General features: G+C 39.6%; 2 protein-coding genes across 2 annotated transcripts; both read left to right on the plus strand.

Moving 5' to 3' along the window:
• Positions 1-5,886: 5,886 nt before the first annotated feature.
• On the plus strand, positions 5,887-6,834 carry LOC307077510 (olfactory receptor 2A7-like; the record flags this gene model as incomplete). Its single annotated transcript, XM_079738941.1, has 1 exon — positions 5,887-6,834. One exon carries the CDS (start codon positions 5,887-5,889, stop codon positions 6,832-6,834), a length of 948 nt encoding a protein of 315 aa, XP_079595067.1.
• A 3,055-nt stretch (positions 6,835-9,889) lies between these two features.
• On the plus strand, positions 9,890-13,815 carry LOC307077564 (olfactory receptor 1E16-like; the record flags this gene model as incomplete). Its single annotated transcript, XM_079738993.1, has 2 exons — positions 9,890-10,711; positions 13,702-13,815. The coding sequence occupies 2 exons, from the start codon at positions 9,890-9,892 to the stop codon at positions 13,813-13,815; spliced, it is 936 nt and encodes a 311-aa protein (XP_079595119.1).
• Positions 13,816-14,437: the final 622 nt, after the last annotated feature.

Raw genomic sequence — 14,437 nt, forward strand, 5'->3', positions numbered from 1 at the left:
GCATTTCAAGGTCCTGGAGTGGCCTAGCCAGTCTCCAGATCTCAACCCCATAGAAAATCTTTGGAGGGAGTTGAAAGTCCGTGTGGCCCAAAAACATCACTGCTCTAGAGGAGATCTGCATGGAGGAATGGGCCAAAATACCTGCAGCAGTGTGTGAAAACCTTGTAAAGACTTACAGAAAACGTTTGACCTCTGTCATTGCCAACAAAGGGCATGTAACAAAGTATTGAGATGACCTTTTATTATTGACCAAATACTTATTTTCCACCATAATTTGCAAATAAATTCTTAAAAAATCAGACAATGTGATTTTCTAGATTTTTTTTTTTCATTTTGTCTCTCATAGCTGAGGTATACCTATGATGAAAATTACAGGCCTCTCTCATCTTTTTAAGTGGGAGAACTTGCACAATTGGAGGCTGACTAAATACTTTTTTGCCCCACTGTATATACAACAACCATGGCGACCCGACATTATGTATTTTTGTGTCATAATGTACGTAGAGAAAAGCAGGAGCTGTTTACAAAAGTCCACGAAAGATTTAAGACCCCAAGCTCTGAGACTTTGCTGTTTAACGCAAGTAGAGTCTCTGATGAGGCTACTTTACCTACAGCTCTTCTTTTTTAAGATTTTAGTTTTGCATTTTAATGCTTTATTATAGAGTGAGATAGAGAGGAAGGTATGGGACATAGAGGGGAGTACATGCAGCAAATGACCACGGGCAGGACTCGAACCCGGGTCGCTGCGTTTTAGGACTGAGCCTATATGGTACGTGCTCTACCCGGGGAGCCACCGGGGCGCCCCCGGCTACAACTGCTAGGAACGGAGGTTTGTGTGTGTGCGCAGTCAGTCAGCACCCGCCATGGTGTGTGTATATGTGCCTGTGCGTGTGTGTGCGCGCAGTCAATCAGCACCCGCCGTGGTGTGTGTGTGTGTGTGCAGTCAGTCAGCACCCGCCATGGTGTGTGTGTGTTGTGTTGTGTTGTGTGAAGTGTTTTAATAGTGGTTGGCTGCTTTTTTAGGCGCGCACTACTGCCCTCTCTCCAGCATAAGGCCTTTCTACACTGCCAAGCCGGTTCGGTCAAGGCTTGGCACGCCCGGCGATTTCAACGTCTTATCTCAAGTTTCCTGTGTAAAACCAAGGGGGTAAAATCTCCCGTTCGTCGCGGCGCAGGCTTTCTTGGTTCACTGGAGAAGGCGGGGCTTCACACAGTCGAGACCTCTTTTGAATAATTTGCATATTCCCAAATGTTTTTATTTTTTTATGAATGAAGAGACCCGCATGCAAGAATGAGTTCACGGCTGTGTGTAGCAGAGATGGAAATTAACTTTTTTGCCCATCATCCACTGTGGCAGGTAGATTTAAAAATCTACCAGCCAGTCATCTTTTTTACCAGCCACTTTTTAAAGCTATATATATTTTTTAATATATGCAGACATTTTAAACAATATTATAGTAACAATAGATAAGAAAAGTGTTTTTCATACACATCATTTATCCATCAGAAGTGATTCTTTACTGTAAGTAGGTGCTACCAAGGAACTGAGTTGAAAATGTTACACTCTTACCGCATATGATAAACAATACACAGGTATCTGCCATGTTAAGTCATATTTATTTCAAAGGTGTTATGACAAGTTTGGGGATAATTCATCTATACAAAGTATTTTCAATAAAAAACAAAATGACATATTAACATTAAAACAACATGGCTACACCATCATAAGTCAATAGGAACATTTGTTTTTTCAGTGCACTGGCCTTTTAATTTCTTCAATTCAACCAGATGTGTAATGAAATCTGCCCCTATAATGCAACAGATGTATCCTCTCGGTATTGGAAGACTCATACTCTGCCTATGCATTCGAAATTAAACATTTGAAAACTCTCCTTTGAGAGAGACGGCAGTGGTAGATTTGATTTGTGTTTTGCTCTGATTTTCAAGGCCAGTGTCTCCTGCCCCATTGCTTTGTTACGTCTGAGCCGCGTAACGAAAGGCTTAAAGTGTTTTTGAAAAGAAAAATAAATCACGAAAGAATAAACGTAATGAACTACCCCAGTTAGTGAGTAACATTACAAACACACTGTTATAGGATAATCAAATATACTTTACTTCATCAACTTATTTCTATGGCAGTAAAATTGGCCTTGCCATTGAATTGCTGAGCAAAGAGTTTGTTTGCTTAGGCAATACCCTCTAAACATTGGATGTCTGATAGACGTGGAGATCATGTCTATATCTGGTCCGTTTGTCCATGACCAATTCTGGACATCTGTTCGACGTCCAAACTAGGTCCACTATTTGGATGTCAAACCATGACCCAACTTGGACGTCATATTGACGTTTCACATTTTTTGGAAACCTGCATGACAGTTGCAGGAAATGTATACATTATGTAATATTTTTTTACATCATTTGTATGATGTTTTTTACATCAATGTATGTTTTTTGTTATTTTATATTTCCTGGTTTATCTATTTTAAGTAATCAAGTAATTTTTTTATGCGTATATTTATTTTTTCATTGATCTGTTTATTTATTTGGAAATGCAGTTTGTGGGAAAAGTTCAGTATATAATTTCATGGTAGTCTGTCCACCTTGTTCCTAACTAAAATTGTGACGCCATGCCAGCCGTTGTGTTTGGCATCCTTGGCCTGTCTGTTAAGGAGTTGGACAAGTAACCGGAGGGTGGTCTGTTCGAATCCGACCGGGACACAAAAACTGTGGACGGGGGGAGTAGTTGTTCAGCACTCTTCTACGTCCTCATCCAGCGATGAGGTGCCCTCGAGCAAGGCACCTGAAACCCCCACCTGCTCCCCGGGTGCTGCACTGCGTCTGCCCACTGCTCCGGGTATGCCGGTGTGCATGTGTTCACCAGCTCCCGGATGGGTCAAAAGCAGAGAAAGAATTTCCCCCAAACAGGGACAATAAAGGATAACTTAACTTTACCTATTTCACGGTCGATATGCTTGCGAGTGTGCGAGAGCCACTGATCTCAAACGAACCAGCCGAGGACAGCTCCCTATCAAGGGCGGTTTTCAAAGTGAGCCAGTTTACATGCACAGCTTAATAATAGTGCTGCACGATTAATCTAATCACAATCGCGATATCAGCCTTTGCGTTTGTATAACCGCAAAAGGCTGCGATTTAATTAAATTAAAAATGTGCAAAAAAATAAGAGATTATATATAGAGCTCCAGGACTGTAATGCAATTGTTGTACACTTCTTTCTTATTTAGATAACCGTTCTGCTGTTGGTGTTATGGCGCATAACACGTTGGTTCTTTGACGTCTCTGGTATATCCACAAGGAGACGGTACTGTAGACATTTTTTTGTTTTTGTATTTTTTCATGCTAGTTGAAGTTTGTATGTTTGAGTTGAGAAAGTTATCAGCAATCTGAGTGCATTTTCCTTGATTACCAAGCAAGTTGTTACGGGCCAAGACGGGGTGAACCCAAACGCACGGCACAAATGACAACAGGACGAGGTTGGTAGCAATTAACCAGTTTATTGCTACACAGAGGAGAGTGTTCGTGGGGATCCGGAGTCCGCTGACCGGGTTGTCTGAACCGGAGTTGGTGGGTCAGGTGGATTGCCGAACAGGTAGCCACCCTCGATGGTTCGGAGGAACTGGTATTCCGGCAGGAGAGCAGAGTCGAATGACGGACGTGATTAAGATGACTGAGGAGGAAGACAGCTGGATCAGGAATGGAGACTCGAATAAGGATAACTGGAACAGGCAAGAGAGGTCGGAGGATACTTCACCAGGTAAATATAGCTGACGATCTGGCGACGAATGTTTGAATGACTGGGGAAGATATGCAGGTGGATGTGATTGGTGATGATGGTCAGGTGCGGGTGATCAGCGTGGCTGGGTCGGGGAGTTGAGCAGGCCACGCCCCTGTACCTGAAACAGAACATGACGACAGAGACAGACAAGACTAACAGAAAACCAGTGGCAGCTAGGATCCGGTAGGAGAGACCGTGACACAAGTAGACTCATGACGCCATTTGTTTATTATAACGCAATCGCAATATTGCCCACAATAATCTCAATATGACTTTTTCACCAAATCGTGCAGCACTACTTAATACGATTAAAGCCATACTTCGACTATGCTCCTCAATTGGACAACTGCAATTGTCAGTTAACTTCGGGTCCATATAATTTCTCCGAAGCTCAATTTAAATAAATCGCCGTTTCTCGTTTTCTGCCGACAACAACCATAAACATTTAAATAAAATAAATATATTATAGAAGTAGCATAAAAAAGACGTCTAAAATTAGTCAAAATTTGATGTTGAAAAGACGTCCAAAAACGACCACATTTGGACTATAAATTCCCCTTACACAGAGGTCCCAGGGACGTCAACATCAGACGATTGGTAGATGTAAAAAAAAAAATACCGCCTGGCGTTACAAAACAACCCCTTCAGTGAACCGAAATTTGCCGACCAATCATGACAAAGAGAAGACGTCACTCTGACGACACGTTTCGCAGTGGGTAGACTTCTAAATAGATTAATTCACACAATTACTAAAATGATGATTGCACATTTTAGTGTATTTGCTCAGTTGTAGATTGATACAGAGAAGGCTTAATTTGGACTTTGTGTGTGGCTGAAAGTGGTATCTCAACGTGCAGCATCATATTCAACCTCATGATGCACTTTGGCCTTTTTTTGTTTGACAAATTGTTCAGTATTGCATTCACCTGCCCATTTTGAACAATGGCACGAAGAATGTTGCTTGTGCATATGAAATTTGTTGACAATACAAAATTGAATGATGAACACTAAATGTTCTATAGATTACATCAGTGAACCCTTTAAATCTCAAATGTCTGGGACAAAGCTATTTGACACTAAAATGGAAGAGGAAGGTACATGGATTTATATGGAAAAAGTCTTCTGAAAACAAAATTGCATTGAGCTCCTGCTGCTTAGGGCTGCCAAGACAATGTGAATATTTTTTTTTAAAAAAAACATTCAAAGCCTTGAAACTATTTCTAGGCACATTATATCCCTCATCAGGAATAATCTGTGAATATGAAACCAACTATACCCGAACAATCCCTTTTCCCTTGACTAAATCTCTGAAATCGTTTAGACACTCAGGACTTATGTGTGTCAAAGCGCCAAGAGCCCTCCCTTCACCAGATTCCAACCAACCGGCCCCTCTCTCATTGGAGGACGTAGGGCACCAGGACGTAGGGCACCAGTTTACACCTGAGCCGGTGTAAACTAGGAAAGGCCTGACGACATCCGCCAAAGGGTGCAGAAAACCTGAGCGTTGGAACTCTTACCCATTCTTCACCGGCTCGTCTGCGAATCCTAAAAGCCTACCACAACACCAACCCTGGAATATCGCAACATTAATTCCAGTGCCCGAAAAACCCTGACCCACAGAATTCAACTAAGAGTGGGATACCCACTTCCTCCTGAGCAGGGCCGTCACAGACATTTTGGGGGGGAAGTACGAAAAAAAAAACACTGCGGTTATGATTACCAATGAACTTGGATCTGATATTCTTACAATGATTTTTATAGTTAGAAAACTAGATATGCAGTATTAAAAAATACCAAAAAAATACTATTAAGGGAAAGCAAAAGGCCAAAAAAGGTTTGAGGAGGTTATTTTGGGCCAGAGGAGAACTTTAGCCAATGAGGGCAAAGGGGCAGAAGCCCGGGCCCCTGAGGCCCCCCTCCTGTCTGCTCCTGAGGCTGTATCTGGTGATGATGACAATGTACTGTCAGAGTGAGACATAAAACTGCCCCACACATCACCCTGAAGAGAGGGATAGAAAGAGACACAGAGATAGAAATACATAAAGAGAAAGGAGCTATAGTCAAGTTCTTTAACATCACTTGGACATCAAACCATGGACTCTAACATGACTATTGTGAGACCAGCATACTTCATTATCAGGGGCTTTTCAGGCACCCCTCATATTAACTACTACTATTTCTTTTTACTGGTACTGTACATCATGTCAGTGGTGGAAAACGGGGTGGTGATGGCCTTGATCTGCTTAGACCAGAGTCTTAAGACTCCAAAGTATATTGCTGTATTCAACTTGGCGTTTGTAGACGTGGTCGGCAGCTCCGCCTTGGTGCCCAAAGTTTTCGACACATTCTGGTTCGACCATAAGAAAATCACTTACAGCAACTGCTTAACCTATGAGTTTTTTAATTTCTTGACCCTCACCATGCAGTCTCTTAATCTGGTTGTACTCTCCTTCGACAGGCTGATGGCGATCACCTTTCCATTGCGTTATCAGATCATTGTGAGTCTGAAGACCATGTTCTCACTGATAGCTGCTTGCTGGATTATTGCCATCCTTGTCAACTTGATAGCTGTAGGGCTTCTAACACGACTGTCCTACTGCAGGTCTGTTGTTATCAACAGCTATTTCTGTGACCATGGTCCGCTCTATCGACTTGCCTGCAATGACTATCGGCCCAATCATATCATTTCCATAGTGTTACCAGTTGTTATTATTTGGGCTCCATTGCTCTTTATTTTGATATCTTACATGTGTATTGGTGCAGCTTTGGCTAAAATAGCTGGAGTGCAGGATAGGATGAAGTCTTTTAAAACATGCAGTGCCCATATAATGTTGGTGATTATTTATTACTTACCTATTCTAGTCACTTTTAGTGTTGCCGCTAAAATGCCTCGCAATGCAAGGATAATTTGTCTTTCTCTTGCAGCAGTCATACCTCCAGCGTTTAACCCACTAATTTATGTTCTACAGACTCAGGAAATCAAACTGTCTCTGAAAAAGGTGTTTAAAAGAATAAAGCAATCAAAAATTTCATTGAAGTAGAATATCAATACGTGATATTTAATTTCAGATATTGAGTTGAAGTGTATATTTTTTGTTAGGCTAAACATTTGTAATAGTCAGCACAATCTGTGAATGTTTGGTGTTAAAACCTTTGTTTTTTCTAACTGAAGAATAATTACTCTTAACACATTTAATTTTGAGAAATTAATGCATTGTATTTTTGTGTGATCTATGTGACAAAAAGTTAAAATCTGATCTTAAATGAGCTCATCATTGTTGTTGATATCAGCTATTCATGTGTCCATGGGCTGCTTTGTCGAATTGCATGTAATAACATTCAAGCTGATAATACACTTGCCAACTTGTTTACAACTGTTATTCTTCGGGTTCCATTGCTGTTTATCTTGATCACTTACATGTGCATTGCCGCAGCTGTGGCTCAGATAGCCCAAACCTAGGATGGAATTAAGAGTTTTAAAAACTGCAGTGCTCAAATTATGTTGGTGGCCATTTATTACTAACCTATTCTAATCGCTTACACATTACATGCTGAAATCCCAACAAATGTCAGCATAATTAATGTCTCTTCCTGCTGTTCTACCTACAGCGTTGAACCAACTAATTCATGTTTTACACACTCTTTTACAGACAGGAAATTAAACAGTCCCAAAGAAATATTCACAAGAATTAAGCAATCAAAATCTGCCATTAAAGGAGACATATTATGGTGTTTTCCAACAAGTAAACATAGTATATGGGTTCCAGAACACATGTTTTCGAAGCTGTTTGCTGGAAATAGCTTTAAGGAAAAAAAAATCTCCCCTGCCACTATTCCCCTGTTTCTGGTGTCTGTAGCTGTAATGCAAATGAGCTGCCGCCCATTGCATACAAACGAGCTGTCAGAGTGAACCACAGCATGGAGGAGAAGTGATTGTTGCCGTTTGCGGCCTCCCGGACTTCTATATCTATATAATATTATAATAATGATAATAATATAATATCTAATATCTCGGCCAAAAGCTAAGTGCGCCTTTGATAGATATTATGAATCATAAATACGTCTCTGGTACTTCCACAACAAGTAAAGACTCGTAGTGGGGGTTATCTCTGCCAATGTTGAGAAGAACTGCTGCTTCTGAAATGCCCGAACATCTCATGGATCTATACAGAAACTCTTACAGAAATGCCCAAATTATTCATTCGATATCATTACATTTTGCACATTGAGTACCTCTTGTTTACATTAAATCAGGCTGGAACATGGTTCTGTTTGTAAAACTTTGTGTTCAAACTATTTGAAAATAACCAAGAAGCTGTAGTAATGTGTAAATAAAGTGAAATATAAAGGTATGTTATTATTTTAAATGAAAATAGTTGTGTTACTGTGTATAGTCTATTGTCTGAGGTTTGTACACACAATATCTTTTGTCTTTCCTAATCTTATGTAATGCTTAAAGTCTTTCTGAAAAGATAAATAAATCTTGAAGAATAAACGCAATGAACTACCCCAGTTAGTGAGTAACATTACAAACACACTGTTATAGGATAATCAATTATACTTTACAGCATTATCTGTTATTTCTATCGCAGAAAAATTGGCTTTGCCATTGAATTTAAGGTTGCCGAGCAAAGAGTTTGTTTGCTTAGTCAATAGACTTTTTAATAGATTCATTCACACATTTACTCAAATGATGCCTTGCACATTTTGGTGTATTTGCTCAGTTGTAGATTGATGCAGAGAAGGCTTAATTTGGACGATGAGTGTGGCTGAAAGTGGTGTCTCAACGTGCAGCAACATATTCAACCTCATGATGCACTTTGGCCTTTTTTTGTTTGACAAATTGTTCAGTATTGCATTCACCCACCCATTTTGAACAATGGCACAAAGAATGTTGCTTGTGTTTAGGAAATTAGTTGACAATACAAAATTGAATGAACACTAAATATTCTATAGATTACATCAGTGACCCCTTTAAATCTCAAATGTCTGGGACAAAGCAATTTGACACTAAAATGGAAGAGTAAGGTACATGGTTTTATATGGAAAAATTCTTCTGAAAACACAATTGCATTGAGTTCCTGCTGCTTAGGGCTGCCAAGACAATGTGAATGAAAAAATAACATTCAAAGCCTTGAAACTATTTCTAGGCACAGCATATTCCTCATCAGGAATAATCTATGAATATGAAACCAATTATACCTGAACAATCCCTTTTTTGCCTTGACTAAATCTCTGAAATCGTTTAGACACTCAGGACTTATTAGACATGTGCGTCAAAGCGCCAAGAGCCCTCCCTTCACCAGATTCCATCCAGCCAGCCCCTCTCATTGGAGGACGTAGGGCACCAGATGAGCCAGTGTAAACTAGGAAAGGCCTGACGATATCCGCCAAAGGGTGCGGAAAACCTGCGCGTTGGAACTCTTACCCATTCTTCACCAGCTTTTCTGCGAATCCTAAAAGCCTACCACAACACCAACCCTCTGGAATATCGCAGCATTAATTCCAGTGCCAGAAAAACCCTGACCCACAGAATTCAACTATCACCTTCCTATTGCCCCCACATCTAATGAATGCATGGAGGAAATTGGCCTTGGCTCAAACATCAGAACTCTTTAGAGTGGGATACCCATTCCCTCCTGATCAGGGCCGTCACAGACGTTTTGGGGGTCAGTATGAGAACAAACACCCCCCGGTTATAATGATAACCGTTGAACTTGGATCTGATATATTTACAATGATATTTATAGTTAGAAAACTAAATATGCAGTAGTAAAAAAGACAACAAAATTACTATTATGGAAAAGCAAAAGCCCAAAAAAGGAAAAAGATTTGTAGGAGGTTACTTTGGGCCAGAGGAGAACTTTAGCCAATGAGGGCAAAGGGATAGGAGCCTGGGCCCCTGAGGCCCCCCTCCTGTCTGCTCCTGAGGCTGTATCTGGTGATGATGACAATGTACTGTCAGAGTGAGACATAAAACTGCCCCACACATCACCCTGAAGAGAGGGAGAGACACAGAGACATGAACACATAAAGAGAGAGGAGCTATTGTCAAGCTCTCTAACATCACTTGGACATCAAACCATGGACTCGAACATGACTATTGTGACACCAGCATACTTCATTATCAGGGGCTTTTCAGGCACCCCTCATATTAACTATTACTATTTATTTTTACTGGTACTGTACATCATGTCAGTGGTGGAAAACAGTGTAGTGATGGCCTTGATATGCTTCGACCAGAGTCTCAAGACTCCAAAGTATATTGCTGTGTTTAACTTGGCGTTTGTAGATGTGCTCGGAAACTCTGCCCTGGTGCCCAAGGTTATCGACACGTTCTGGTTCGACCACAAGAAAATCACTTACAGCAACTGCTTAACCTATGAGTTTTTTAATTTCTTGACCCTCACCATGCAGTCTCTTAATCTGGTTGTACTCTCTTTCGACAGGTTAGTGGCAATCACCTTTCCATTGCGTTATCAGATCATTGTGAGTCTGAAGACCATGTTCTCACTGGTAGCTGCTTGCTGGATTATTGCCATCCTTGTCAACTTGATAGCTGTAGGGCTTCTAACACGACTGTCCTACTGCAGGTCTGTAGTTATCAACAGCTATTTCTGTGACCATGGACTACTTTATAAACTAGCCTGCAATGACAATCAGCCTAATGTTATACTTGCCATCTTTTTAACAACTGTTATTCTTTGGGTTCCATTGCTGTTTATCTTGATCACTTACATGTGCATTGGGGCAGCTTTGGCCAAAATATCCAAAGCCAAGGATAGAATGAAGGCTTTTAAAACATGCAGTGCTCATATAATGTTGGTGGCTATTTATTACTTACCTATTTTAGTCACCTTTTCTTTTGCCGCTAAAATGCCTCGCAATACACGGATCATTAATATGTCTCTTACTGCTGTCCTACCTCCAGCGTTGAACCCACTCATTTATGTTTTACATACTCAGGAAATCAAACAGTCCCTGAAAAAGGTTTTCAAAAGAATTAGGCAATCAAGAATTGCTTTGTAATAGAATATCAAAAGGGATATTTAAATTAAGATATTGTTTTGTAGTGTACATCGTTGATTTGTTTATTGTTAAATGTTTTGCTTGAAGATGTAATATATATAGAAGTCTGTAAATATTATCAACTCCTTCAACATGAATTTTATCACGTTTATTTTAGTAAAATTTTCGCGCCTTCCTGAGGGTATTTTAATTGTTATGGAAAACATCTGTCGTCGTTGTTTTTCAGTATCAAAAAACACTTATCTTAAATGAGACGCCCAGACCCACCAGTAAGAGTCTCCAATGCAGCGACCAGCCGCAAACCATTATATACCTTCCTTATCCATAAACAATTTTTTAATAGACGGTAACATTCTTACATTCTAACAACATGACTGTGATATACTGTGTAAGTCTCAAGTCAATAAAAACCTAACGATGAGCTTGTTCATCGTCTGTTAGCAGTATGCAATAAGCATACAACATATATTTATTTTTGGAAGGTTCATTTCTAAATCTCTGCGCCCAATGCTCCACGGCCCGGTGGTTTAGAACCCCTGATCTACATGACAAAATCGTTTAAATATGATTTTAAATGCCTATTGTTATGCTGAACATGGTGTGAGCTCATCATTCAAGTCATTCAAACTTCTACCGCAATACCATGCTATCTGTTACATAAGAAAAAAATATTGTATCCGGGACATCTACTTCCTCATTAGTTTATTGGCGGTTCGCAAACCAACGTTAAAAGGTGCAAGCTGCTAACTACTAAACATCAAATAATAAATAAGATCAAGTTAATGAAGATGAGTTTCAAGAGATTTCAATTAAATAAGATAATAAATAAGATAATACATCATTATCGATAACATATCTTTCCATGAAATTAATCTGTATTCTTTATAAATACAAATATGTGAAACCTGCAAATGAACAGGTAGATGATCCAAAAGGAAATGGTTTAATTGTCATCTTATCCAACCGTACCTTCATGTTATGACTGTTTGAGCTTCAAATCACTTTATGAACTCAATCCATGTGCCACCCTTAATATTCATGCATTTGCAGATGCCTGCTTGTTTTTTGGCAGAGGTTTTCATTTGCTTGGCCCTGTTTTTGGATGGTACATTATTCTGATACTTTGCAAAAACACAAATTATCGTAGTTAAGTGAAAAACAGTTGCAAAGTGTTAACGAATACTATATTGGAAGTTGGTGTAGACATTATCCTTATCTTAGGCACAATAGTCTTTCTGAACAGAATCAATTTAGATTTTCTCCCCGGATGACGAAGGCATGACCCGCCCTACTCTGCCTCTTATTGTCTTAGTTTTTGTCAAGGGCGAGGAAAAAGGTTGTTAAAGGTAAAAAAGTAGTTGTTTCCTAAAACCTACCAAGTAGTTGTGTTGCCTAAACCATTCATCCACAACAACCTAAACCTTACCGAAGTGTTGTATTACTTGAACTAATTTGTAAATAAATTTAAAAAATGCTAACATTAAGTACACTAAGTCTAAAATGAAAATGTGAAATGAAAGAGTTTATCCATCCAGCCAATGCATGGATGGAACAGGGCCTTGGCTCAGACATCAGATCTCTTTAGAGTGGGATGCCCATGGGAATGCCTCCTGAGCAGGGCTGTGCAGAGACATAATGGGGGGAAATACGAGGACAACAACCACCCGGTTATAAGCATGAAAGTAATATGATGATTCAGTTCAATTGGATAGATTTACAATGGTACTGATAGAAACAAAATAATCGGCCGTAGTAAAAATAACAATTGAAAAACTATTATGAAAAAGTAAAAACTTTTTTAAGGGTGTTTTCCTGGGAAAGAGGAGAGCTTTTTGCCAATTAGAGCAAAAGGGCAGGAGCCCGGGCCCCTGAGGCCCCCCTCCTGTCTGCTCCTGAGGCTGTATCTGGGGATGACGACAATGTACTGTCAGAGTGAGACATAAAACTGCCCCACACATCACCCTGAAGAGAGGGAGAGAAAGAGATTGAATACATATAGAGAGAGGAGCTTGTCAAGTTCTCTAACATCATTTGGATATCAAACAATGGAATCTAACATGACTATTGTAACACCAGCATACTTCATTATCAGTGGCTTTTCAGGTATCCCTCATGTTAACTACTACTATTTATTTTTACTGGTGCTCTACATCATGTCAGTGGTGGAAAACGGGGTAGTGATGGCCTTGATCTGCTTAGACCAGAGTCTCATGACTCCAAAGTATATTGCTGTGTTTAACTTGGCGTTTGTAGACGTGGTCGGCAGCTCTGCCCTGGTGCCCAAGGTTATCGACACGTTCTGGTTCAACAACAAGTACATCTCGTACAGCAACTGCTTAACCTATTTGTTTTTTTATTATGTGCTTCTCACAATGCAGTCTCTTAATCTGGCTTTACTCTGCTTTGACAGGCTAATAGCGATCACCTTTCCATTACGTTATCAGATCATTGTGAGTCTGAAGATCATGTTCTCACTGGTGGCTGTTTGCTGGATTATCTCCATCTTTGACATGTTAGTAGCTGTAGGGTTTCTAATCCGGCTGTCCTTCTGCAGGTCTGTTGTTATCAAGAGCTATTTCTGTGACTATGGGCCGCTCTATGAACTTGCCTGCAATGACTATCGGCCGAATGATATCATTTCCACAGTGATACCAATTTTTATTATTTGGGCTCCATTGCTCTTTATTTTGATGTCTTACATGTGCATTGGTTCAGTTTTGGCTAAAATAGCTGGAGCGCAGGATAGGATGAAGGCTTTTAAAACATGCAGTGCCCATATAATGTTGGTAATTATTTTTTACCTACCTATTCTAGTCACTTTTAATGTTGCTGCTAAAATGTCTCACAATGCAGGGATAATTTGTCTTTCTCTTTCAGCAGTCATACCTCCAGCGTTGAACCCATTCATTTATGTTCTGCAGACTGAGGAAATCAAACTGTCTCTGAAAAAGATGTTCAACAGAATGAAGCAATCAAAAATTGCATTGAAGTAGAATATCAATATGTTTTATTTCATTTCAGATATTGTGTTGAAGTGTAATTTTTTTGGTAGGCAAAACATTTGCAATGGTAGCTAGCACAATAATCAGTGAATTGTTGGTACTAAAACCTTTTTCTTCTGTAACTGAAGAATAATAACTCAACCAATTTAATTCTGAGAAATTAATGCATTGTATTTTTGTGTGATCTATATGACAAAAAGTTTAAAAAATCTTAAATGAGCTCATCATTGTTGTTGATATCAGCTATTTATGTGTCCATAGGCTGCTTTGTTGAATTGCATGTAATAACATTCAGGCTGATAATACACTTAATACACAATCCTTCGGGTTCCATTGCTGTTCATCTGGATCATTTACATGTGCATTGGCACAGCCTTGGCTAAGATAGCCCAAACCCAGCATAGAACTTTTAAAACCTGCAGTTCTCAAATGTCTGGGACAAAGTTATTTGACACTAAAATGGAAGATTAAGGTACATGGATTTATATGGAAAAAGTATTCTAAAAAGACAATTGCATTGAATTCCTGCTGCTTAGGGCTGCCAAAACAATGTGAATAAAATCAAACACATTCAATGTCTTGAAACTTATACTAGCCACAGCGTATCCCTCAT

This window comes from Pollachius pollachius (genome assembly GCF_949987615.1).
Source record: "Pollachius pollachius genome assembly, chromosome: 6".
NCBI classification, from domain to species: domain Eukaryota; kingdom Metazoa; phylum Chordata; class Actinopteri; order Gadiformes; family Gadidae; genus Pollachius; species Pollachius pollachius.